Consider the following 22,908-nt stretch of genomic DNA (forward strand, 5'->3'; position numbering starts at 1 on the left):
AACATTAGTGTGTGCGTGTGTGTGTGTGTGTGTGTGCATGGTTTGGCTCTGTTCTTGTAGCAAACATGTTGCCAAGGAGAAAAACAAACACAGTTCACCACTAGTATAGCTACTTTTTTTTTTTGCGGCTTTTTGTGGGATGCTGGGCTTGCAGGTGCTCACTAAGAAGCTTTCCACTCTGGGATAATGTGTTCATTCATAATTAGCATGGTTACCTTTTGGATTGACCACTGATGCTTAAATTGTGTGTTTAGCTTCAGGAGTTTAAGAGTGAGATGAGGACAGCTGAAATTTCAAAAGTGCTAAGCAACCAAAAGCTCTCATATGGGTAGTGAAATATAAAATTAGTCTTCAAATAATGACATAAGACCCCGCAAAATTTATGATCATTGTAATTATTTATGACTATTACTATCATTACTGCTTTATTTCCAGTACAGTATTTACTGTGTCTAGAGTGTTTAGAACTGGTGGTTGTGGAGTTCCCCAAGCTGGCACAGCATAGGCACTGTCAGTAGTTCGGTTGTCACTGACACAACACGTTTGAAGATGACTCTTCTCTCTCCTTTCATTAGTAGGTGTTTCATTTTGATTGGGGTAGCATCAGTGGGCATGTTCAGTATTTAAAGCTTGGGAATGCCATTCTAAGACAAAGCAGAAGGCAAGAAAAATAGAAGTGGCAAATAATTCACTTTACCATTTCACACCCATTGGCCTCACGGATGGATAATGCTAATGATGAAAATCTGCAGACATTTCACAGACACGGGGGATTATGGTTTCCGTACAAGATGTCACTTCTGTTTATGCCTGGCATGCTCTACTTCGCTAACTTTCTATATGATCCCTGCCCACAAAATAAGGCATATGTGGCTTGGGAAGGGCCCCATCTCCTGGTATTTCATATTTTATGAAACCACAAACACAACAGTCTTACAAGCTCTTGAAATGAAATACAATTTGAGAAATGTAACCCATTACCATTATAATAGATTTTCTATAAAAAATAATAAAAGAAAAACAAGAGAAAATACGTCATTAAAGTTATAGGCCAACAGGGAAGTCGTTGTGGCTTTGGCCTAGCTATCACCATGTCAGACTTCAGCCTTCTCCCAGGCAGCAACCTAATTGTAAATTATGTATATACAGAACATCATTTCTTAGCTTTGGCTTTTAGTGACCCCCTTCCCTTCTTTCCCTTTCTTCACTCCAGTCTCACACATAAGAAATATTGAAGTGTTTGCACTAATGGAGAAATGACAACGTGCAGTCAAACTTAAACCAGCTGTTTCCCCACACTGAGAACACAAAGAGCCAGGCTGGTAATATTTATAGCTTGACTGGCCTCTAGTGAGCCAGATGCTGACTGCCTTAATTTACCATGATGGCCTTGAGGCTTGAAGCAGCTGTGGATTGCAAGAGAGCCAGGGAAAGCGAAGCAAAAAAAAAAAAAAAAATTATTTCAATTACCTAAAGTTATTGTTTGATTGAAAATGAACGGCTGCTGCATATACAACTCAATAAACAAGCATCTTCGTTTTGCTTACAGAAAGCCAACAGTATTGCATGTGCTGGCATGTGGTGTTTGCTTTCGCCTTTTGCTGGAGGAAGGAACCAAAGGCACCTCTCTGTGCCACATTGTGACATCTCTGAGTGACCCCTGGGCCAGCCTCATGCAACCCTGAGCACCTCCCAAGTCCTGGGCAGCCCACACGGCAGTGCCTTCCTCTGTTTCGGACACTGTGGGGATGTGTTAGTGTAGGGGTGCTCTGACCCCAGCCTCTCCCCAGCCCTGATCTGTTGGGGCTGTTGAAGACCATTTTGGTTGCCCTGGTATAGCCCTGCATGGAGCAGTGCACTTCCATGACTGTCTGTCCCAGTGAGGACTTCCATTTTCCTTTTTTTCTCTTATTTTGTCTTCTTAGGACTGCATTTGACGTTCACCTTATACCAAAGATAAACAGACTGTCACCATGGCTTCAGCAGCAGCTTAATCCAGCTTTAGCCAGCAGCACAGGTCCCAGGGGGCTTCCCTGCCTTTCACAGACCTTGGCAGCTTGCTCCCACCCCAACCGTCCCCTTTCCTGTGGGTGAGCATCGCCTTCACGCAGCCATCCCGTGGGGGTGGGGGAGTGACTCAGGTTATAGCTAAGCACCAAGTTACTTACTCATCCACCCATTTATTTACTTATTTGCGTGCTTGTTGGGGAAGCAACTCCCCAGCCCAGTTCACTCAGCAGTTGTGGGGGAGCCTGAGCACCCCAGAGATATTTTGACCTACGTGCATTTTCTGGTGCTTTAATGCCTCTGTTATGTCTGAGTTCTCTGCAGGGAATTTTGTGCTGCTTTCATAAGAAGCTTTGGAAGGGAAAATAAAAACTATGTTTTCCTTTCAGCAGGTTAAGCGTGGTCGTGCTCGTGCAGTAGATTTAAGGGCAAGTGCCTGCACAGGAGTAGGTGGTTTGTTGCACTTGCAGGGCTTGGCCTGCTGCATGCACAGAATAAGCTGGGTGGCTGCATCCAGCTGTGGTGCTGGGTGATGAGTATGTGTGGTGGAAACCGAGTACTATCAAAGCAAGTGTTGGGACCTCTGCTATCACCACTGGAAGTGCTTTTCAGAGTCTCCCTTGGCAAGTGTGGGGATCACCTTTGATGCCAGGGAAGCAGCCCCTGAGGCTCTGCAAAGCTGCTTGTGCAGCCTTGCTCCTGCTCCAGTGACTGGAGAACACGGGCTCCTTCTGGGAAGGGTCAGGCTGTCCCTAGTGATTGCTGCCAAAGGAGCACACAAAAGGGGATACAAAGGACCGATCTTTACATGTCACTGCTGCGACAGGTCTCCGCAGATGCAAAACCCATTGATCCACAAAGAGGAAGAGGCTATAGAGAGGGGCAGGAAAGAGACTTTAGGGCTGTGTAGCCCTTTGATACTGTGAACTACAATATGAAAGATGTGCTTTAAGAAACAGCAATGATGTACCTCAAAGCAAGAAATCTCAGTTAAGTTCTAGTTTTTTCTTCAAGGGCCATTTTTTGAGTAATAAACCTTTTTTAGGGGGGGAGAAGCACTGACCAAATTCACTGCAACTTCGGTAATTGCAGTGAATGGAGATGAGCCTGTGAATGCTTTGCAAGGCACTCAGTATGAGCTGACCTTTACATGATGTCATTTTGGCTAAATATAATTCTACATATGTTGACCTGAATTATCTGAGGGAGCTGACTGCTCAGCTCTCCCTCTTGTATGTAAGAACAGGACAGGGTGGGAACACAACAGCCCTGCTGAGGCTGTTCCCCTCTTTCTTAGATCACTGGCATTACGAAATGGGAAAGTAGAGGAATTCGTATGCTGTAGGACAGTGTCATGGTTTGTTCGCCAGAGCCTCACAGAAGAAAAGTTCCTGGTGGCTCATCATCACTCCTGACATGTGACCATGCATGGAAAACTCTTCAAAGATATCCTTACTCTACTCTCCTGAGACCCGTTTTCTATAAGTAGACTCTGTGAGAAAGTCATCTAAGCTGTAGTTATTAAATAAACTTGTAAAGACATGTAGATATTTGGAAAATACAAGATTTCTCACTTCTTAATGTATTATATTCAGAAATATTAAGTAGACTGGGTTTATATTATGTGAATGTCACAGAGTTCATATAATATTTTGCTGATTCCTAATGTGTATTTCTCTGACACTTTGCATTTTAACACAATACAGGTGTTTTATGTCACATGGGGAAAATAGTAGCATAGTGAAGAGGAAAAAATGTGTTTCATACACTTATTTATGAACTTACATCTGCTTTCATCAGAGTCAATGGTTGGTGAAACTCCAATCGGCTTCAGTAGGAGTTAGTGCTAAATTTAACCATCAAATCAGCTTGTTTCTAAGTAACCTTGAATAAAGGTAAGGCTTCCAGGTCTGAGGACCCATGGAGAAATGCTTTCTTTAATAGACATTTATCAACAATCAGAGCTGAATCAACTCAGGACTGACGAAGTGCTCTTGGGTAGCATGATTGTAGCCTTTCCAATTTTTATTTTTTTTTGTAAATTCCAGGTGTAACACAGTATATTTAGAAAGGGTAAAAATAACATGCAGCTGTGAAGAAAAATATCTCAGGTTTCATTTCAGACCTGAAGCTGAGGATAAATCACTGCAAAGCTGCACCCTTTACACTGGGCACACTTACTGAAAGCTGCTTTTCCACTGCCCCTGCTCCCTCGGTGGTTCAGAAATAAAGCAGACTCACAGAAATTCCTAAAAACAGCTTTTGCAGACAATCACTCTCTTGTTATTCTGGGCACTAAAAGTACCATTTTCTAGTGTCTGCTTACATTTTCAGTTTTGCTTTCTATACCGTAGAAGTCCGTTCCAGACATTTGAATGGAGCCTTGACTCAGTGGTATGCATAGGTACACGCTCAATTTGAAGTACTTTAGTAGTCCTGTTAGCTCCCATACATGCTTGAATTTAAACAGTGTCTTAGATTTGCTGAACTGGATCCACCCAGTAAGCTAACAGAACAAAACTCTTGACCATCTGCTTCTGGACTTAATGAAAAGTTATAACTTATTTATGATCTTCTTCTCCACCCTTGTCTGTTCTCATTCAGATCAGAAAACCAGCTCAGAAGCCCTATCAGACTGCCAAGCTGTGTGCTACTACTGGATCTTTCACATCATTTACTCTTCAGTGTTTACAAGAGTGTTTTTAATGCACAATTGCCCACAGAAGTGGTGTAGGCTCATACTGATATATTTTGCATCAGGAGCAAGACTTCTATGTCCCTATATCACAAAACCAAAATAAAATAAGTCTGCCAGTAAGGCCAAAGAATGCTGCTAGCTCTCTGTTTCCCAAAAAAACATCCCTAAGAAGATTATTTCTTTTGTCTTTGTAATATAACTGACCTTGGAAGTCAGGGTGGTCATCTGCACAGGTATAAGGACAGGTGTTGGATGATGTTTCCAAATATACATGATTTAATATGCAGAGTCACTTATGCATATACGCTCTTTGTATTTGTTAAAGGTAAACAGAGAAAGCCAACATTTCAGTCACAGACAATCGTCGCGAAAGTTCTTTTTCAACATGTTTACATCTAAAAGAAAAAGTTGCTTTGTTTTGCTTAGCTCAGTTTAGACAGAAATAAACTGCATCCCAAAATTATATTTAAAGGTATGTAGTGGGATACAAAAGTTAAACCTGAGAAAATTATGTGCAAGTATTCTGGTTCTGAGGGGAAAAGCTAAATTCACCACCACTCAATGACAGGCAAGATCATGTGCTGACTTTATCTTCTCTTGTGTTTATTATTCAGTCCTGTGTATGACAAAGCAGCCATAGGACCTTTTAACAAGGCAGACTTCATATGTCATATATTATGCAGCACTCAAGATTTTTTATACCTGAAAAAGGTATGTGAAGCCAACATTTCCCAGGCAACATTCATTCAGGGACCTGTTCCTTCTCCTAAAAAAGATGACAGTACCCACTGAATGGTTTCTGTGATCAATTTTATTTTTGAACTGAAAGCCATCAGCAGGTTTTTTGTTTGATTGATTTTTTTTTTTTTGTTTGAATATATACATTAACACAACATGGTAAAATTAGTAGTAACACTTCGCAGAAAAAAACTTATAGACTTACAATGTATCTTTAGTATTGAAGATATATACTAAATCTTTTCAGCTTTCCAAGTGCTAGTTAGTTTTTAAAACACATTTGTGAGGATTATAACTGCATTAGTTCCTTACCCATGGTAGTGCTGAGCAGTCAATACAGCCAAGTCACTTGGGCTGTATTGCAGGCTGTATATTGGGTAAAATATCTGCAACATCCTTTTGAGTTGTGTTGAGCAATGGTCCAAAATGTATATTATTTTTCCTCATTTGTCCTCAGACAATAGCAAAACTCCTCTGGGAAAGCACCTCTATATTGACCATTGGTGGACTTACACTGACATTACTGCCCAATGCTTGGACCTAGAGCTGGGATTTCCAAACTGGGGAGAGCAAGAGGGTCTGGGTGAAACATATTTGGGGGCCAGGGGGCAGATCCTGAAACATGCTTCCAGAAGTCTGGGTCCTTGAGGAGTCTGTCAGTTTTTCGGGCTGCAAATGAGTTGGTTTGCAAGGAACCAAAATGAAGCATCATGGCCTGACTTGCTGCTTGTTTAATAAGACTAGAGTACAGTTTCAGGAGTTAAATGTCAGGACTAAAAGAAAGCTTGCTAGTAATATAGTATCACTAAAGAAACCAAAAACTAACTAACACCCTCCTTCCCCTGCCAAACGACCTCTTAACATTTAAAGGTATTCCCCTTGGCTCTGTTCTTTATTTTGATTTTTGTAACAATTTTTCTTTCTCTGATGAAACACATTGTAGACATTAAATTAAGGGACAAATACGTCTGTGTCTGCCAGAAAGAAAACTGTGATGCAATTAAAATGCCATTAGGGAACCCCTGTGGGATGTTAAGCCTAAAGACTCTATTCAGAAAGCAAAGCCAAAATTAAAGAGGTGTCTGGTTGCAGATCCTCTGCAGATTTCCATTTCTTGACTACAGTACCATGGAGACTGCTAGTCAGGAGCTGAAAGTTTTTTCCAGTCATGCGTGTGGTATTTTGAATCATAGATTTGGCAAATGTGCCTTTTCTGTAGGTTGTACATAGAGGTCTGTCTACATTGCATGATATAGAGTGCAACTGAGCATGGTCCACATGAAACAATGACAGCAGTGGAGATGGGAAGCCGTCCAAGCCTTTGACATGCTTTATCCAAGACTTGAACAATGACAACTAATAATAGTTTTCCCCCAGAAAATTCACATTAAGTACATCTCTATGTTTACTGAGTTGTCTGTGAGATGTTTGGACAGAGAAATGCAGCTACTTACATACATCAGTCTCAGCAAATTCATGAAAAAGCCTCCATTCTAGCCTGGTCTCTGGAAATATATTGTTAGTGTTTATAAGTTTGGAGACATATAAGAGCTTGATGCTTGGAAAAGAAAAGTAAATATATGATCCGTTCAGGCTGATCATTTTTTTTTCTGAGGTAACTGAAGGAATCAGCAGTCATTGGGTGGTAGGTACTAAGTTTTCCAGTGATAGCCCAATCCTGGTACTCAAATCTCATTTTTTTCTGTTTCATTCAACATGATTCTTTGCTAAGGATATTAGTCAGGACTGGAATAATATAATTACACCTCTCTTCTCTGTCTAGGAATTCTCCTGATGACTGCAGTGTGGCAAAAGGAGGGAAAATGGTTAGCGGCTCAGACAATGTTGGGATGAACTATGGAAACTACATGGAAGAGAAGCACATTCCACCCCCAAATATGACTACCAATGAACGAAGAGTCATTGTGCCAGCAGGTTAGACCCTCTACACAAAAATTTCAAGAAAAAAAATGTATTTCCCCCAAGTCTACTAACATTATTTAAGAAGATTTGTAGAAAAGTGGTAATGCAACACAGGTGATCAGGGAAAAAAGAGCAGTAATTTCCCAGGGTTATTGAGAGAATAAGCTGAGAAATATCATAGTGAAGCCACCTCCTCAACCTGTTCTTCCCATTTCAGCAGCAGAACTGGCTGACAAAGGCATTCAGATCTTATCTGACATTTCTACTTCCTTTTGGAGTATTTCATCCCAAAGTGGGCAAAATGAAGAGCCACTTCCATTTCCTAACACCATGGGCTAGCTGGGTGTGGAGTATGTGGAAGAGAGATCACTGCACCACATGATATTCCTGCAAATACCAAATGCAGTCCAGACCTCTCAGCATGCTAAAAACACAATAGCTCCTGTGAAATCGAACAGTGTATAAAAAGCATTTATCTAGGTTATCCCCTGAGTTTGGGCGATGTAAAACATTCTAATAAGCAAACTGGCAACTCCACTGCAATATAAGAGCACAGTTGAGAAATTCTTGGTTACTCTTGGCAAGCATGGTTTTCAGATTCAGCAGTTAATTGAACAGGAAGGCGTTCACTCCTATGTGCCTTGTCCTCCAAACAAGCATGTGCTGGAAGGTTTGTTGCCTTAGTTTGCAAAATAATGAGCATACCTAGTTCTGAAGTCAAAGCATTAGACTATCATGACATATGTGGGTGTTCATAAGCCATTGGACGTACACAGCAGAGACACAACACCTGCAACCTGCATACAGAAGGGAATGTTTTGCTGCTAGTTCCTCTCCAGCAGGGATATGTCTATCTGAAACATTTCTGCTAGTGCATGTTGCTTAATATTCTTACAGGTTTTCAGTTAGTAAGATATGCAAGAGTACTAACTGTGGCCAGTTTTGCAAGGTGTGATTATTTCAGTTATTTGCCAAGATATGTGTGGACAAATATGTTACAGTATCCTCTGCAATGGTATTGGAAGTTCTATTCTGTAGCACAGAAGAGTGATGCACTGAATAATGAAGTGAGCTGCCAAGTGGAAGCAGACCACACTGAAATTCACAACATTTGAATGTTCTTCTGAAACGTTTATCTTCTTGGTGGTTGTCACTTTTTTCAGTCTTTTAGTAAGCTTTAGCATGGTTAGGTCAGCAAAATCTTTCTTCTCAGTGTATTCTTGGAGGTGTGTTATGAGGTGGATTTGTGTGACATTCAAGGAACAAGATGGTCACGCTCACAGTCTTGCTATTTTGAGGTCCCTAAAAGAAATGTATGGGTAAAATCAGTTGGTTTTGTTTGACTACCACATAGGCATTGTGCAGCTCATGTGGCAATGTTTAGGAATAAAAAAGAAAAAATCACATTTCCATCTATGGTAACTCTCTGGTTATCATAAATAAGAAACCTCTAAAAACTACAGGCATAATCAAAATGTTTTGATAAGTTTCCTGATGTTTGGTTGTTTGCTTCAAACCAAACTGAATGTAGCCTTTGGAGTTCTATTCTCTAGGTATGGATGATCTCACCCAGACCCTAGGTTTACCAAACAGACCTGTATCCCTCTAGTTTGCTACACATTCCATAGCAGATTGAGTTCTTTTATATAATTTCTGGTGCACTGCAGAGAACAGAGAAACCCTCTGAAGCTCCAGAGCATTAAATATTCTGACTTGCGAGGATTTAAAATACCAAGAGAAGCATAAGAAAATTAAAGGCACTGATAGGTGAAGGACTGGGAGTGAGCAACAGCATAACAAACTCTGAATAGTTCCCAGCTCAGGGAAAGACATCTCCACCTCTTTCAGGTCAGCCTGAACAACAGTCAAAAGAGAGGGAATGGCACTGAATTCAGACACAGAAAAGCCATGTAGTTTGTCACTCAAGTCCCAGCCTCCCCGCAGACTTTTATGTGGCAGAGTATGGCCATTTGACCTCACTGTGCTCCATTCTGAGTCTTCAGGATATCACAGAATCACAGAATCATTTAGGCTGGAAGGCACAAACTCTCAAGGAATTTGTTTCCCCTTAGCTTTAACCTTGTGTCTTCAAAAAGTATAAATTCTTCATGGTAGGAGCTGTCTTCCATTATGTGAGTGTGCACTTCAGGTCCTTAGGGACCTTCATCTTGATGGCTGCTTACTTAAACTCAAGAATAAGGAAAAATACAATGGAAGAGAAATAGAAAAAGGAGGTGTTTAGAGGCAAAAAATAAGTTTAAGTCAATATCAAAGATTCATATATGACTCTCAAAAACACAAAGTATTTGGCCTTATGTTTTGGTAAAAATCTGGACGAGATCTTGTTTTTTCCCCAGATGGTTTTGCCAGGTAGTATGCAAAAATTCTTGCAGATTTAGCAATATATGAGTAAAACACAGCAGTCTCGGGAAGAACGTGCAGAATATTCTAATATGACCCATTCTAGTTTTTGAAAAAATTAGCAAAATCTATGAGTGCTTACTTAGCCTGTGCCCAGAATCAGTATTTCTGACTTGAGTGAAAATGTCATTTGAATAAAGATACAAATTCAACAGGGAGCTTTGAAAATTATTCAGATACAAGTTGCAGTGCTGTTAGTGGGCTCTCTTAAATACTTTTTTCAACAGTTTTCTCTGCATGAGAACAGGAGCCTTTATTTATTTGTGGATAATAATGCATAAAAATAGTAAGACAAAAGAACTAAATGGGAGAAGGAGCTCAAAAGCAGAGGGTTTGTTGTTAATCACCAGGGCTCACAGCACTCCCCACCTCTCTGCCTAATTTTGTGCTTTGTGATACCACCAGATCCTACGTTATGGAGCACAGATCACGTACGCCAGTGGCTGGAATGGGCAGTGAAGGAGTACGGTCTCCCGGACGTGGACGTCTTGTTGTTCCAGAACATCGATGGGAAGGAGCTGTGTAAAATGACCAAAGACGACTTCCAGAGACTCACCCCAAGCTATAATGCAGATATCCTCTTGTCACACCTACACTACCTCAGAGAGAGTAAGCTAGTTTTCTATTATTATGGTAGTGTCTAGAATCAATCTGTGGTTGATATTAGTCTTGCTTGGATGTAATGGTGTGGATACACTCAGCTGAGTTTTCAAACGTCTGTTGTAAATATTGCTGTTCTTAAGAACATTGTAGGCAGCCTGATTCAAAGCCTCCTGAGTTTGATGGAAACATTCCCATTAGTTTCAGTTGGCTTTCACTCATATTCATTGAAGAAAAGAGGGAATATTTCTACATGTCCATATCAGGGAAAAATCAAATTGAAACCCAGTATATTCTTCATTATGCTGTAGGAAGAAAATCATATGGGATTCAGTGCTAATGTTTTTTCTGGTCACATAGTCATTTCTTTCCATTTTAACAATGAGAATGTTAAGTGAAAGTGCAAACATTGATTCATAAAGCAAATTCCAGGCATGATTCTAAGGGCTGACAGCAGTTTACTCTACTCTGAGTAGGATCAGGAAGATTTCACTGAAGTGAATAAAATTTTTGTAAATTCATGGAAAAAAAAAACAGTCCCTGAAGTCCAAATACAAATTACTTGTAGTGCATGGCTAGCATTTCAAAGGGAAAGAAGGGACTAGTGAATTCCTGGCTTGAGGGCTTTCAACTAAGCTTGAGAAAATTTTGCAGGTTTGCCTCAGTTTAAAGAAGTTAAAGTAAACATGGGTTTTGAAGAGAATAAAACAAGCATTGCAACACCAGTGCGGTGCAGTCTTCTCCACACGCACACTGTCAATAATCAGTCAGAAATATTCATAATGTTGAATACATGAATGCCCTAGTTTAAGCTGTAGCATACGTGCCTCCCTCCAAACTGCAGATTGAAACTGACTGTCAGTAGACTCACATTCAAACAATCCTGTCAGGGGAAAATATGGTTTAAAAAGATAATTCGCAATTTTTTTTTTTCATTTTGGTGTTGCTTTTTGTTTTGTTTTGTAGCTCCTCTTCCACATTTGACTTCAGATGATGTTGATAAGGCCTTACAAAACTCTCCACGGTTAATGCATGCTAGAAACACAGGTAATGCTGGCACTGCTCCCATTGCTATAGGTCATCTTCTAAAAGAACAAGATTCCTTTTTATCAGTTGCTTGCTAAAAATGGAAATGGTAAATCAGGAGGGAGACAAGCTTATCCTCTCCTTGCTGTGTCTATGAGTTTTATGCACAGACACACAGAAAAATGGTGAGATCAAGTAAGGATAGATGGTGCAAGAATGGTCTCTTTACTGGTAATTTCTTGTGTCCTATAAGAGAATGGGATCCCTAACACATGATAAACTGCAGGCTCAGGGCCTTTGCTTTCGAGAACTTTTTTCCTCATTCTGTCTCATTGTGCTTGTTAGATCTACTCCATGGATCCCTAGAATGTTGATGGAGCTCAAAAGCGCTTCAGCACTTCCCTAAGTGCTGTGGACTCTGGTGAATGGAGACCATCTCCTGTTCCATGCCATATATATCATATCATTCAATAGAATTGTTATTTAGGCAGTTAGCTTATCTCATTTCTCAGCTATATGGGACTTGAGCTGAAAACTCCACTAAGTTTGATGTTGCAATTTCCACTGTCTCATCTGAATATAAAATGATTTTCTTTAATATTTGCCCTTCTGCTAATTTGGCCCAGGAAAGTATTGAGTATAGGTAGGAGAACAATACAATACATGCCTTAAAAGCATCTTTCAGGATATGACTTAAAATATTTGTGAAAATAATTCAGAATAAATTTTATCTTGCTCTATCAGTTATGCAACAGAGGATGGCATGAAATTGTACATATAGTATGGTATACATACTAATTAAAGAGGTTTGGAATATTGCATGATCATGCCTGAGGGTATTAGTTACCTACAGTGACCAGAAATAACAATTCTTTATGATAAATGAAAAAGATAATACAAAGGATAATGCAAAAGAAAACACACAAACAAACAAAACAACCCTTGGATTGTGATGCCTCTTTCATATTTCATTTAGTTTCCACTGTGGTAAATGGCAGTGAGTTTCCCAGTAAAATTAACTAGATTAGAAGACTTCTCCCTAACATTAGATATTTGCCACTTGATATAAAGCACGACTATGGGCTGTAGGCCTGCTGCAAAGCCCACCAAAAGCAAGAAATTTTTTTCCATTGACTTTGATGGCGTTTGGAATAAGCCTTAAGCCCTTTCTAAAAACAGATGGACTCGATAGTCTTTTCCATCTCTGGCTTTCCAGATTTTAGTTTGCCAAGCAATTTCCACATACACTTGTCCAAGTGTTGTTCAGCAATTCTGTTGTGTTATCTTTTTCTGTATGTATGCACTGATAATGATATTTTGATATTCATTTCACCAAAATAAGATTGTTTGCATTTCTGTCATTGGAAGTATGAATAATATCACACTGATCATCAGCGTAAAGGAAATTAGTTGTTCTGGTGGCATAAGAACTTTGGGGTGGGATTTTCAAAGGACCCCCAAAGAGTTAGAAATAAGTTCTTGAAGTCAGCAGCAATTGCACAAATCTTTATGACCCTTTCCATGTTCCCATAGATGGCCAACAGAAGTCTGTTGATGTAGTTAGAGCAATTTCAATGCCTGAGATAAGTGAGATACCATTTTCTATATCAAGCTTAATAGTTACAATTTTTTCAGCTTGTCGAGAGAATGAGATTTCTGAGGGCCTGACCCACAGCCAACAAAAGTCTGTGAGAAGATTCCCACAGACACCAATAGGCTTTGGCTCAGGCCTACAGTCTCTGTTGAAAATGTGAACCTATTTGGGAAGTGCATGCACTAAGGAAGAGAAGGCAAAGAAATTCTGTTTCAGAAGATATGAAGCCACCTGCCCAGGTGGAGGTGATTGTGGTGAAGGTAGAAGGGATTTCCTGAACTTGACTCTCTCTTCTCTTAACACAGATTTTGCACTGACTTTTATTCAGTAATTTGAATGGATTTACACAGATGCAAAGGCTATCAGAGTTAACCTTTATATGTAACAGTCCTAAGATAAAAAATAGTTCTTCAGAGTCTTCTTTCAGACACACTGCAAGAGGGAAAATATCAGTGGATTTAGGGACTGTGAAAATGAATCTTTAGGTGTTATCTCTTCTTCTTTCTCTTTAGGAGGTGCCACTTTTATTTTTCCAAATACATCAGTTTATCCAGAAGCAACACAAAGAATTACAACCAGGCCAGGTATGAACAATGACCACCTTTTGTATGCTGTGATTTTGCCCATTTCATCTCTTAAAGCATCTTGCTTTTCCTCTCCTTCAACTCTCTTTTTTCTGAAGTATCAGGCTATATTTTGAATACGCACACATTATATGTGTATATTTTATATATGTGTATGTGCTTACATCATTGTCTAAACTGACATGATTAATTAGAGAAGTTTAATGTCAGTTTCTTCCACAAATCTGTCTTTGAAGCAATGTCATGTAGTGTTTAAGGCATCAGAGAATCAGAAGACCTGAGGTTTATTCACTGGTTCTGTTGCAACGTCCCAGCACAGTCATTTTTTCAATGTCCTTCAGCTGTCTGTCTGTAAAATAAGCCAAGAATACCCTCTTTTATAAGGCTATTCAAAGTGTATTGGGAAAAACGTACTTTAAAAATGCAGGATACAAATTTCTCCTGCCATCTACTTTTTATTTATGTTTGAGGCAAATAAACCCCACAACATCTAGTTTTGAGTTCAAGAGACTAAATTAAATAAAATAGAAACATAAGAAAGTCCCTATTGCTCAAGAGTCTGAAGCCTGCGAAAGTATCATGGGTGTGCTGTTTTGTGAAAGGCTAAAGGGAATCATTAAAGAAGATGAAGGCATAGCTATAAAGCTAAAAATTTTCTTTACATCACCCTTTACCACTAAAGATGCTGGAAAAATGCCTAATCTGGACATTTGCTTTTCCAGTAAAAAGTGCAAAGTACTGTGAGCTGCGTCAAAATACTAGATTTAAAGGAAATCCATTACCGAGCCAGAGGAATACATTCAAGTGTTCTGAAGGGACATACACTTGAATTGACTGAGCTCTTGTGACTATACATTCTCTCATTAAAAACAAAGGAGGTTTTGGATAGCAAATATTTTATCTGCCCTTTATCAATGCTCTAGTGTATAATCCAGGAAAGTATACAGAAGTAACTATTTTATATACATTTGAATACATGTATATATGCACGTTTGCAGATTTGTTAATTGGTAATTAGAGAAGATAGATAGGAAAACATCTACTAGACTGTTGCATGGTCAAATTCACCCTGCTCAGTTTCTAGGGAAACAAACTCTTCTGCTAGATTTGTTTATCTATAACAATACTGTAGTGAGTAGAAAGGAAACCACTGATGCAATGCTTACATGTGACATTTGGCTTTCATAAGACATTTACCAAAGTGCCTCACAACTACTTACAATAAAAGCTAAATCAGCATATCATAAGAAACAAAATATTTTAATGGATCAGAAACTGGCTAAGTAACCTATTACAAAGACTGAATAATGGACATCTTAAGTTATGGGTACTTTAGCATTCTCTGTCACGATCCATAGTTATTAATAATTGGACAAAGGACACAATAACATTTGGTAGAAAACTGGATGACATATGATTTTGTCATTACTTAAAACCATAGATTACTCTACAGGATTCCCGTACAGGCGTCCAGAGCCTTATTAAAGATCAATGATCTGGTGATAGGGTAACAGCTGAAAATACAAGTTGATAAATGCAGTATTAGACACAAGTTATTTGCATATCTTACTGATTTCAAATTAACCCTCTTCATTCATAAAAGAATAACTAAACACAGGCATCTGTATTGATGGCACAATAAAAGCCACTGCTCTAATTGGCCAAAGTGGGAAAAAAAAAGGCAAATGAAGAAACACAGTGGAGGATCATATGGGAAATCTGACTGTGCCATTAAATAAATCATCGCTTTGGCCTTGTATGGAAAGCTGTGTGAATCATCCCTTATCAAAAAGGCTATTTGCAGAATTAAAAGGCGCATAGAGCAAACCACAGGGATATGGAAAATTTTTAGAGCATGTTGAAAGATATTGAAGTTCAACTCATGGTCTGGGGGTGAAGAAATGTGATGCAATTATCAAAATAGTGTCACAAGGTACCTGCTTAGTGGCATGGAGAAATCTGGACATGAGTATAGATGAGAAGACAAAGCATAGCTATAGAAACAGTTAGCAACTATACAAGGTAAAACTGGACACCCAAAGCTCTCAGTAGTTTCCTGCAAAAAGGAACATGTAACACAAGACCAGAGGGATCTGGGTGTCCTGCAGGAAATAACTGTGCCAGTTGTGAGGATCTGAGGCAAAGGCTAGAACAAGTCTGCTGTGAAAGAATACTATTTTATGTGTATGTTTCCAGTGGACTTGAACAAAAAACTTATTTTTTCATTCCATGAGAAATTCTATGATTTCAATATTTGTTTCATCCCAACTCATGACGGAAAAATAAAATACCATTTTTTTCTGAAGTGAAAATTTCTAAAAAACCCTGAAGTACTTCATTTCAGCATTTTTATCCAAATCACTTTCACAATGACAATTACACTTCAGGTCAACATTAAAAGCATATTCCTGTATGAACACAATGTCTTGTGGGAGTGTAGTTTGGATATGGACTGTTTCTATTCTTCTGTGTAAACTGGTATATCTTAACTAAATATTTCTTACAACAAATTATCCTGTAATTTTGAAAGTATTATTTGCTTTTATCTTTTGCAATTGAAAGTTAACAAACATCTTTAAAGTTAAAATTTTCAATCAGAAATGAGAAGAATACTTTTTTTTTCAGAAATTCTGTTCTCTCTCTAGAAACAATTTTGTTGGCTTATTCCATGGCTTTCCTTTTAGTTAAATGTCACATTTCAACCAGACTGGAAAGAAACTTTTCCATAACAAAGTGTCCTTCATGTAAGAGCAGTACCATACCCTGGGGACTATCACTTGATGACATGAAAAAGGACAAAAGCAAGGGGGGATGGGGAGGTATATAATGTTAAATGGGAATTAGCCAAATCCTGGGATGCAATTCTGGAGAAAATAATTAAGCATTGCCATTGTTAAGGCACTACAATAGAACACAGGAAATGGGCAGGACTTGTAATGAACTGCAATGACAAAGGCATATTTCTTCAGTCACCTTTACAACAGAACATGAAGTTTCATCAAGCTGAAAGTAATACAATGAAGCTATCAGGAGCTCAGGAAGACCTAATATGGGTTTATCTACATGTCTCATCAAACAGGAGCATTCCCATCAAAGATATGTCCAAGATAAGGGCATTTTATATTAATATCTCATTAATAAGAACAGATCTGCTTATCTGGGATAGTACCATGTTTGTCAAGGCACAATACTGAACTAAGAATGAAGTAGGAATTTTGTGCTATTTCAAGAAAGGTTGATAACTGGATTTTTCTTTTAATGGAGAGGGTGTAGTCAGAAAACCATCATAGGATGTGTTGGGTTAAAAGGCAAAACAATTTTTTCACAGTACTAAATTTGTACCAAATACATTTTAAGGCTCCAAGTGCCACCAAGTACAAGCCCACAACATCACACGACCCTCTCAGTGTTCAGGTGTCTAATGATTTGGAAACCCACAAATGAGAGGAGAGGAGAGGAGAGGAGAGGAGAGGAGAGGAGAGGAGAGGAGAGGAGAGGAGAGGAGAGGAGAGGAGAGGAGAGGAGAGGAGAGGAGAGGAGAGGAGAGGAGAGGAGAGGAGAGGAGAGGAGATGAGATTGTGGGAAGAGTCGCACAGCCTAATCATAAGCACATACCTTCCAGATGATCTTTTTCCCTTATTTGCATGTTGTCTTTCTGGGCAGAGAATGGAAGAATTGGGGGCAGGGGGAAGGTTCCTTATATCACCAGAATCTCCCTGACAAAGCTGCCATGGAGGTAGAGATCTGGCCAGACAAGGCAGAACTGGAAAAGATACATTCAGGCAGCACAAGTCTGAGCCGTGTTCCCCTCTGTGCAGACAGAACTCAGAAACCCCAGGAAACACATCCAGAGTCCTTCTGAATTTTTTTTTTTTTTGCCAGATGATAAGGGCCTCAGGACATGAAATGTCTCTAATTAAATGATTAGTAGCACCATTGACCTCAACCTGGTCAAGACATCTGCATGTTACAATGATTCACCTGCACACCATTATTCTGCTTAGACATGAACATTTGTGCAATTCACATTATTTTCTCTGAGTTTCTGAAGGACAAGACTGTAGAACAGTTCTCAAGAAATCAGGGATAAAAAGGCACTAGTTATTCAAATGTAATACAAAGATAAATTGCACATTTCAGCAAAAGTAATTTTTTTGAAGTGTATGATTCCAGGAGGCGACAGTGCTGGTAGTGCCAGTCTGCTCCTCAAGCCAAACAGACTAAATAAATTAAAGGCAATTTGGTTGTGAATTTCACATTACACTTTGTTTCCATTCAATACTTCTGCTCATAGTGCTTGGAAATGGACAGTGATACATCTGTTTTGCAGAGAGCTGGTCTGTGATTGTTTCTTTAGTTCCTAACTGGTTTCATTTCCAAATATAATTTCTAAAATAAAACACAAGCACTATTAAGAATCAAATCATACGCACCAACTTATTTCTATTGTTGGGTAGTGCTGCCTTGCTGAGATCTTGGGCAGGCTACGCAAGTCTCTGATTTTGGCAGCAATTTTAGCTAATGTGTTAAAGCCAGCCATAGAAGAACACAGGCAACTGCAAAAGATTACAAAGGGTAAACCAAACATTTCAATTTACTACATATACTTCATGAAGAAAATTTTACATTTTAGTTTCTTCATTATTGTGTGCTAAAGCATTTAAATGAAATAGAAGTAATGAGTAAATAGAAGAAAAGGCAAATGGAAATTTAGATACATAAAGTTAAGGAGCTTGTCCCAGGAAGAAGAAAGAAATATTTAAATAGATAAAGCAGGAAAAAAAGCTATCCACTGTTTGGAAGAAATATGGTATGCATACATATATATTTAAGCTTGTTCCCTGTTTTCATGTGGTTTCTTTCAAAAGATTCGTGAGGATACTGGGGTGTGTAAGGGAAAGTGTTCCTTGGTGTTCTGGGCTGAAGAAGGAAACCAAAGAGAGTACTCTGGGCCTTTGGAAAGTGTGTACTCTATCGAGTATTTGTACCAGCTATTTCACTGCAATTCAGATAGCTAACAAGAATAAGTACCTCTAAAGAGCAATGCAGAGGGCAATGTGGTGCTATTATTTTTAGAGACAATAAAGATGATAAAGGCCTTAACAATTAATGTCCCTCCTATTTAATTTTTTTTTTTTTTTTTTTTGCAATCCAATGAGCTCCCTAAAAACTTGCCCATTTTCTGGACATAAACACTTTATGCCATATCTGCATGAATCAGTGTATTTTTCCTTTGTAGATTTGCCTTATGAACAAGCCCGGAGATCAGCATGGACGAGTCACACCCATCCCAGTCCTCAGTCAAAAGGTAAAAAACATCTGCATATGTCTACCCTGTGGGCTTAATGCACATCTGGTGCAGCCTGGACAGACTTGGAAGTGAACTGATAAGAGCTACCTCAGCATTTGGCTATGGAGGATTTTTACCTGTGCCTGTGCTGGGAAGCCTGTTAGACGGGTATAGGTGATACTGGCTGGAGTCACAGGGACATCCACATCCTTCCTTGAACTCAGGCTTCCTCAGGTCCATGACTTATAAAGCTTATAAAGCTAAATCCTATTGTGACCATCATTGAGTGGTGAGCAGCAGAAGTTCCAGGCCTGTGAACTGTCACAGGTTTGGTGACCAACTTCCAAACTGGAAAAATAACTACATGTTTTTTTGGTTTTTTTTTTTCGTTTTCAGCTACTCAGCCATCATCCTCCACAGTTCCCAAAACAGAAGACCAGCGTCCTCAGTTAGGTGGGTGTCATTTTGTTTGAATTATGCCTGCATGTGATTGGGTTTGTGGAACGTGATGAAGACAGCTCTCACCTATGAACCAGAAGCAAACTGGAACATCTGATACAGAGCACTAAAGAGATCTCCAGATGGGGACCACTAAATCCCCAGGCGTGTATGAGCTGGCTCTACAGCTGGATCTGAGATGAAGGCTCCTGTGGCCATTGAAAATTGCTTTTAGTAATGTTTAATGACAGTGAAGACCTTGCAGAGTGAAAAAGCTGTTAAACAAAGTACCTATGTGCCATTTAGGTACAAAGATAGATGGTAATGATGTCAAAAGACAATATACTCCACAGTAGTTGAAAAGCTAGCAATTAGAAAATGCGCATGATCAAAGAGATAAAAATGGATTGCAGCAAGCAGAAACCTATTTGAATTGGGCTCCTGAAATCAAACAAGAAAATTAGAATTCTCAGTCTATTAGGAAGCTGAGGAGAAAGTAGAAATTTATTGATTTGTAGATTAGTGGTTTTGCTAAATGGGTGTATTTTGTGTTTTCAAAGCAGATAATCCATGGGGTGGGACCCAACCTCTTACTGTGAATTAGACGGTTGTCTTGGACAGGTAGCTAGAAAGTGCTATGGAGATTCTGAGTTAGTTATGACTTTTGTTAACAGCAAAAGTGTAGAAGTAGGAAATAAAAGAGATTTGGAAGATATTCTTAACTCAGAAGACTGTGAGCCTGTTTTTATCACATGGATTTCATATCATTATTCTGGTTTTTGTTACAGCTAAATCAGACTGTGTGCATTACTACATCTCATTTACTCATATGTGTGCTGCCTGGGAAGTATTATACTGCTTTTTGCCCAAATAGTTTTTTATCTAATCTGGCCTTCCAACCATGAGAATCTTTCAAGAAATATACTGATGATTTATATAAGTCCTCAGGACTATTTAGTGGCTGTATGTGAGCTGCACAGATTATTTAAATGTATAAGGAATGTAACCTGATTATCTTCTTGGCTGTAAAACTGGGAGCAGCTTGAGAGCAGCTGTCTGGAGACAAGGCAGCCCAGCAACAGGGTCATTCACCGAGGGACTCCGGGCTGTGCTTGCAGCCCATTGCTTTGGCTTTTGTACTTCTGTCACAGCTTCCCTTTTTCTTCTTGTATTTCAATCCAGACCAATATAAATTTTCATTTCCAGAGGGAATCCTTTGAAGAAAATACTGAGATGCTGTGGGCATTGTGTGGCTGATACAGCCTGTTCTGAAAACCCTTTTTGCAAAGTTAATACACGAGATCCCTCACTGGACAACAGGGATAAAGAATTGACCCAACCACATTGCCTGGGTTCAGCCATGCACTTTCAGCCCTCTTCTGAATGCTCCTTTGGCACAGAAAGAGTTAGCAGTGGCATGGGGAAAACAAATGTGGCCTCACAAGAACAGAGGCCACCATTCTTTGTGGAGGGGATTCTAACCCCATTACCTGTCTGTGGTTGTGGGCCCTGGCATGCTGCAAGTGTTAATAGTACCAAAGTATGCCTCTGTGTATGTGTACTTTATTTAAGTAGGAATCAGAATATTTCTGGGCCAGATTTACAGTGTGTCTGAATATATGCTTGTAGGCAAATGTGTATTGTTGCAATCGTACACTTGCACACCCAAATTTAAGGGAAAACATACAAATATTTTGATGCAGAGAAAGGAATCACTTTCCCCAGTGCTGGACCTGCTGTCCCATTAGGCAGTATATACTGCCCCTTACAAGGTTAAAAAATAACACCTAAAATATTTGACATTGTTGTTACATTATTTTAAATCTTTCTTTCACAATTTTGTAGATCCATATCAGATTCTTGGACCAACCAGCAGCAGACTTGCAAATCCAGGTGAGAAGGGATTTTGCTGATTTAAGAGGATTTCTCTTCATTGCTAGTGTCCCCACTTCAGCTTTAAGGCCAGATCTGGAAAGCAATGTGACCAAATTTACCACTCTTCAGTGTGACTCAGTGGGAGCTGATGATACTCAATGTGTTACAAGATTAGGTGTCTAAATTACACAAGGGTGGGACTGTGGTCACAGATGAAGACACATAAACTCATGTATCTTAATGTAGATGCCTACATATGAATTAGGTATCTTATTTCCCATGATACTCATTAGAAACCTGGTTAATATAGTTCTCCGTAGAGAGCTATTCAAATAATTCTAGAGTAGATGGTTACAGTCAATATAATACCTCATCAGAGTTGTTTGACCTCCTCATATCAACAGTTCACTTCGGTTTCCTAAATATCGGGGTTTTGTTAAGTGCTGTAAGAGATTCCAACTGACCTTCAGGTACCGCTCCAGCAGGGCATGAGTCTCTTGCCCATCTGCGTCGTATGTATCCCAGATTCTGCTAATCCACAATACGATGCAATACTGACCTTGTCAAATACAAAATTTTGGGATGCATAACTGAAACCAGCAAAAATATATAGGGAAGAAACAGGAAAGCAAAACCTATTTCCAAAGAATAATTGGGTTAAGCACTTCCAAAAAGATTTCCCACTTTAAGAAGAAAGAAACAGGGTGCATTCTGGACAGGGACTTCTAGCATTTTTTAGGTAAAGATGAGGAACCTTCTTGGAGAGTTAATGCCACAGATTGTGAACTGTGTCAATTTCACTGTTGCTGCTCTGAGTCTGCAGGATGCACTGTGGCCATAGGCCACTGTAATCAAGATCATAATCTGCCACAATGGATTGACATTGTACATGCAACTTCCCATTTCCCTTGCTTTAATAGCCACAAGGCTGAGTGTTCATGGGTCCACATTGCAGGTCTCCTCAACCCTCAGGAGTGATGTTCCTTCTTACAAGGACTGTATGGCTTTTCAAGGCACAAAATTGCCAAAATACTCATCCATTTCCTTTCAATTTATCCCAGGTGACATCAAACACAGTTCCAGATTAGCTTGCTTTCTAAACGGTTTTGCATGGTGTAGGAAAGCAATTAAGTAAATCTTAAGAATAAAGTTTTCCAAATGTCCTAAGGCATTAGGTTTCCAGGTGATACTGATCTTAACTGGACATGAGGGACTAACTCCCTTTAATTCATTCATAAACCCCAGCTTTTACAGTTCTGTCAAGCGTCTATTTGGTAGCTTTCATTATTGTGGAAGACACTAACATGATCTGAATTTGGATACTTTTTTAATATTTGGATATGGAATTCCTATCCACCATCATTCCTGTGCTTTAACATGTTTTGTCTGTTTATAAATTGGTGGAATTACTCTCTCATTAAAAGGAAATTGACAGCAACCATTTATTTTCATAGGACTATATATTACATTTGGAAGGCAAGTGTTTATGTTAGAACATATGTTGGATTGCTTATTCAAAAATTTGGTTTTTGTCCAGTGCTGAACTGTTTATTGATTTTCAAAGGCTAATCCTCTTGTTATGTTTTGTATATTAAAACTTGCATGCCTTGCTCATACCATGGATTCTTTTGTTTGTTTGTTTACTTAATGCATGTTAATGGAACAGAAGAAATTCATTAAGGACACTTTGGATAAATATCATTTAAATGAATAT

At 39.1% G+C, this 22,908-nt stretch overlaps 1 protein-coding gene across 2 annotated transcripts in view; it reads left to right on the plus strand.

The window, feature by feature from the left end:
- ERG (ETS transcription factor ERG) overlaps nt 1-22,908 on the plus strand; it is a gene marked incomplete at both ends in the record, with an annotated part of 105,695 nt that overhangs the window by 81,167 nt on the left and 1,620 nt on the right. Inside the window, 7 exons of one of the 2 annotated variants that reach the window (XM_080353971.1) lie at nt 7,227-7,378; nt 10,193-10,396; nt 11,354-11,434; nt 13,520-13,591; nt 18,831-18,899; nt 19,278-19,334; nt 21,165-21,212. In XM_080353971.1, the coding sequence (XP_080210097.1) occupies nt 7,227-7,378; nt 10,193-10,396; nt 11,354-11,434; nt 13,520-13,591; nt 18,831-18,899; nt 19,278-19,334; nt 21,165-21,212 (683 nt within the window). The remainder of the gene's footprint in view (nt 1-7,226; nt 7,379-10,192; nt 10,397-11,353; nt 11,435-13,519; nt 13,592-18,830; nt 18,900-19,277; nt 19,335-21,164; nt 21,213-22,908) is intronic. The other variant, XM_080353970.1, reaches the window with a different exon arrangement.

Source organism: Nesoenas mayeri (assembly GCF_963082525.1).
Source record: "Nesoenas mayeri genome assembly, chromosome: 1".
NCBI classification, from domain to species: domain Eukaryota; kingdom Metazoa; phylum Chordata; class Aves; order Columbiformes; family Columbidae; genus Nesoenas; species Nesoenas mayeri.